Here is a 5,000-nt window from a genome sequence, read left to right on the forward strand (position 1 = left end):
AAATGTCAGTATATATAATGAATAGGAATGAATACTTGCAGGATTTTATGGAGCTTCTTACTAACAAAGAGAAAAATCATAAATAAATAAGTTAATGAATAAAGCAATAATAACAATAATAATGATGATAATAATAATGATAAGATGATAATGACAATGATGATGATAATAATAACAGTAATAATTATTATAAATATAAATATAAATATAAATATAAATATAAATATAAATATAAATATAATAATAATAATAATGATGACAACAATAATAATATTAATAATAATAATAATAATAATAATAACAATAATAGTAATAAAAAGAATAATAACGACACAAGAAAAAGAGTAAAACAATGATAATTACAAGATATTATTGACTATCACTGATACAGAATGACACTAATGGTGACAATGACTAATGAAGATGGCTGAAGAAAAAAAAAATAATAATAATAATACAAATTAATATCCACGTCAATGGTTTCACATTTTCGAAAGGAGAAGTAAGGATAACTGTGTGCTGTTCCATTAGTTTTTGTTTTTGTTTTCTTTTATCCAAATCCATCATCTGTTCAGTGAATGGCTTCTCGGACTAAGGCTTTGGCACTAATTCTCTTCTGAACGAGGACCTGCAGCCTATAAGTAAGGTCTCGCGTCCCCTCTTGAAAGGATATTTCTTGTTATCCTTCTACATTTTCTTGTATTCTTATTGCACCTCTGTGACACTCTCATGATGTCCTTTGCATGCATTAATAATAAAATACTTTAATTCCTTGTAATTATTATTTTTTCTAATCTATACTCTTTATCATTTCTGCTTCTATACGCCATTATTATGTGTCTATGCTGTGATTTCACTCATTTCCATTATTTCTAGATTAACTGACCACATTTGTGAGAATAACCCAACCATCTTGTGTCTGCCCCTTTCCTTATCAAGGAAATGGCATATGAATGATGTGGACTAAGAAACAGGACTGTTGTACCATTATTTTACATAATTGCTGCTGAAGACATCTCTAAAGGAAGTTCATCAAAGTTGGAATTTGAAATTTGAAAGAAAAAAAAAAAGTTATAAAGAGATATTGGTGATTTTTTGCATAATCTTCTCTTTTTCCAATCTTCTCTTTACATTGAGATCCAATATAAATTCTGAGATACACAACTTCTTACTTCTTACTTAGCTTACTAAAGTAATGATTGCATTCTTTTTTTTTCTTCCTCAAGTGAGAAGGATGAACATGTAAAACTACCTATAAAAAAATATATAAAATATCTAGTTGATACTTTGAAGCACCATGCATATACAAAAGAAAAAAAGGAAAACTACTGAATATAAGAGAAACATGACTTTTATTCTCTTTTGTGTAATGACCTGAAGATTTTATTTACAAAACAAAACATGTGATGATAGCCTATGAATATGCCTTAATTACACAATTATTGTAACCCTGAATATATATAACATATGGATAATATACATGGCAAATTACAAAAAAAGAAGAAAAAAAAAAAAAAAAAGGACAAAGGGGGTATAAAGGTGAAATAAAATCCTCACACACACAGTATATATATATATATATATATATATATAAGTAACTCACTTAAAGAATAGAGATAGGAGAGTTTTTTCTTTTCCTCCATTTCTACTTTCTCTCTCTCTCTCTCTCTCTCTCTCTCTCTCTCTCTCTCTCTCTCTCTCTCTCTCTCTCTCTCTCTCTCTCTCTCTCTCTCTCTCTCTCTCTCTCTCTCTCTCTCTCAAGGCTGCCATTCCTTCCAGACCATTTAGCTGACCTTGACCCATTTTCCAGAAGGTATATTAAATGATGCAGAAGCTTGGGCAATGTGGCATGTAGTAGGTCCATTGATAATATGATCAATCAGGCACTTTGCAACTTAGCAGCTGATGCTAGGGGGGATGGGGGGGGGGGGGGGGGTCATGACATTGCTACTGATCTACGTGTGTGTGTGTGTGTGTGTGTGTGTGTGTGTGTGTGTGTGTGTGTGTGTGTGTGTGTGTGTGTGTGTGTGTGTGTGTGTGTGTGTGTGTCTCTGATACATGAGCTTTCATGTAATAGAATGTACCTCTCACATACATGTTATGGGGACCTGTTTCAACATGCTGAATATAACAGTTAATGCTCACTGTCAATGAGTGTTGAGCCTTTGACTAAGACCAAATGAAAACTGGACACTGTGTTCTATGACATTTCAAGAACTCTGACACATGCGGAAGGCTCAAGACTGGTTTCACATCACAGTTGAGTTTATCAAATAGAAAAAAATGAAAAATAAATAAAAATTAATAAAATACTGGAAAGCCTAAAAAGTTTAAAACTAAGAATAATAATAAAAAAAAATAAAAAAAATACAGAAAGGAAAAAATACACTGGACTTCCAAGGCCGGCCTTAGAAGAGGTCCATCTCGTCTGCATTGCCGTGGATGTCCAGGAAATCATCATCATACACCTCTGTGGCCCTCTCTGGGGGGTGGGCGGCAGCGGGTGGGACGGGTGTGGGTGTAGCAGCGCCACTCGCATACTTCCCATCGAAGTCGGTAGGAGGGGCAGGGGCAAATGGGTTCTCACTGGGGGCCATGGAATCGTAGTGCGGCGAGTGTGGCTCTGCTGCGAGCGCTGATGGGGACAACCGGTTGATCTGGGGGAACAGCAGGAAGAAATGGCTAGGCATTATAGCTGGACTTGTGAAGGTCAGAATGATTTTTAATAGTTACAATTACTTTTCTCCTTAAATAAAGCTATAATAATCATAACAAGCACATTGTTCAAATATGCAATTTCTTCTTAAAATCTAAGCTAAGAAAACCAATACAGTCCGGAAACTGGCTACTATATACAAAAATGCACTGTACAACATAAAATCCTATCGAGAAAGAGGGAAAAGTTTAAGGCTCTGTGTTTTCCTGGCATGCGGTCTACCTTGGCCTCCAGACAGCCAGTTGCCAAAAGGTTAACGAAGATATAGGATCATTAATTTTTTCATGGTGGGTTACTGTTCCTAACATTTTATATGCTACATTTTATTGATCACTGAGAGTGAAACTAGGGAAGGCATCTCAAGAAATTCATTAACAAACAAAGAATTAATAACAATAATAAAAAAGGCCAAAACAAGTTGACTCCCAGACTCACCGTGGATCCAGCCAGGTCCTCCTCCTCATTGTCTGAAGGCTGTGGGGAGGTTACTGGGGTCGAGCCAGGGCACTTGGCACCCCCTGGGTCGTCTGAGAAGAGGCCCCCCAAGTGCAGCCCCTCTTCACTCACATCCTCACCTGGGGGTGGAGATTTCAGTGTCGGAATGCTGGTATTAAGAGACTTGAGGGTTGTGAGGGAGAAGGGAAAGGAAGGAAGGAGGAATGAAGGATGGAAGGAAGGGAAGAAAGAACCAAAGAAAGATGAATGTGATCCCTGTGTACACATTCTCAAATGCGCGCACACACACACACACACACACACACACACACACACACACACACACACACACACACACACACACACACACACACACACACACACACACACACACACACCCCCCCCCCTTCCCCTGATATCACCATTGACTAAAACTTTCCAAATTCTCAGGTCAGCCTAGACCCCAGCCAACACCAGAAATGACCAAACAACCCACAGACAACAACAGCCTACTTACCCTGTGGCTTAGACTCATGTCTTTCTCGCTTGCGGTGTGCTCTCTTGCGCTTTCTCCACTGCTGTGTTGACTCCTCCTGTGGGAAGATCTTGGTGAGTTCCGCCTTGCCCACTGTCGGTACATTCTTCAGCAGCTGTAGGTACACACCGCCTGAGGTTCTTCTTCTTGACCCATTCTGCACAGAAGAGGGGAGTCAGATGGAGGATATAAAATTTAAATATATATATATATATATATATATATATATATATATATATAGTTATATATATATTTATATAAATATATATGATTTTTGGTTTCTTTAAAGAATTTTCATGTCTTTATTCTTCAAATTTTCTTAATATTTTTAATAATAGCTTTCATATTCAACACAATATTAGCTATAGAATAAAATACAGCATCTCAGTACTGGATTTTTGATAATCTATAAAACAAAAAAATACTTAAAAATCAAGAAATTATTTTCAAATAAGGACATCATTACTGATATATCATACATAACATGTTTCATCCTATAGTCAGTATTATCAAGTTTGACACAAATATATGGGGTTGTTGAACTGCATACATAATTAACATCAAAGAATATAATAAAGCTAAGTCAAGTTCTACTTCAGTTTCAATCCACTAATTCTTTGAAAAGTTATAATCCCTAGTCAATTTTGCAACAGTCTGCAACATTTACTATGATAAGAATGACAAATGGATATAGAGATCTATAAACACAATACAAAAAATCCATAAATAAAATCTGGGGAAAAAAAAAAAAAAAATGATGAAGAATGGAGAAGTATGGCCTTCACATTCACTTAAAAATTTGACAAACTTTGAAAGAAAAACTTACCAAGATCATGAGACCCCCTTCGCGCTCCACTTTCTGCGTCTCTTTGTATAGCTCAAGGGCCTTTTCGCGTCCCAAGACCTCCACCACTCGCACTGTGGGTTTGTGTACAATCCATAAATACATCATCTTGAACACATCATTTATATTATATCTACACAACACTGGGATAACTCTGTACCTTACTTTCTCAATCTTTACACAGCTTTCAATAACATATCCTTCCTCAAAGGCTCCCTCTGTAACAGAGAAGGGGAGGGAGAGAAAGTCGCAAGCAAAGAGCCCCTTCCTGTCCTCTATAAAATTGATATTTATATCTATAGCATGTTTATCTCCCCTTCCAAATTAACCATTACTCAAGTTAATAATAATAATAATAATAACAATAATAACAATAACAATAATAATAATAATAACACAAAAAAAAAACAAAAAAAAAACAGACATATTAATTATAAGGCAGAGAATCAAACTAGTTGCCTATAATATTC

At 35.6% G+C, this 5,000-nt stretch overlaps 1 protein-coding gene across 1 annotated transcript in view; it reads right to left on the bottom strand.

Moving 5' to 3' along the window:
* Positions 1-1,657: 1,657 nt before the first annotated feature.
* The window catches only part of LOC125026372 (phosphorylated adapter RNA export protein-like), a 10,123-nt gene continuing 6,780 nt past the window's right edge, over positions 1,658-5,000 (bottom strand). The window contains exons 6-9 of the mRNA XM_047614774.1: positions 4,513-4,604; positions 3,669-3,843; positions 3,152-3,291; positions 1,658-2,657 (exon numbers count right to left, since the gene is read on the bottom strand). Coding sequence (XP_047470730.1) covers positions 2,409-2,657; positions 3,152-3,291; positions 3,669-3,843; positions 4,513-4,604 — 656 coding nt within the window. The 3' untranslated portion in view covers positions 1,658-2,408. The remainder of the gene's footprint in view (positions 2,658-3,151; positions 3,292-3,668; positions 3,844-4,512; positions 4,605-5,000) is intronic.

Source organism: Penaeus chinensis, chromosome 6 (assembly GCF_019202785.1).
Source record: "Penaeus chinensis breed Huanghai No. 1 chromosome 6, ASM1920278v2, whole genome shotgun sequence".
In the NCBI taxonomy this organism is placed as follows: Eukaryota; Metazoa; Arthropoda; class Malacostraca; order Decapoda; family Penaeidae; genus Penaeus; species Penaeus chinensis.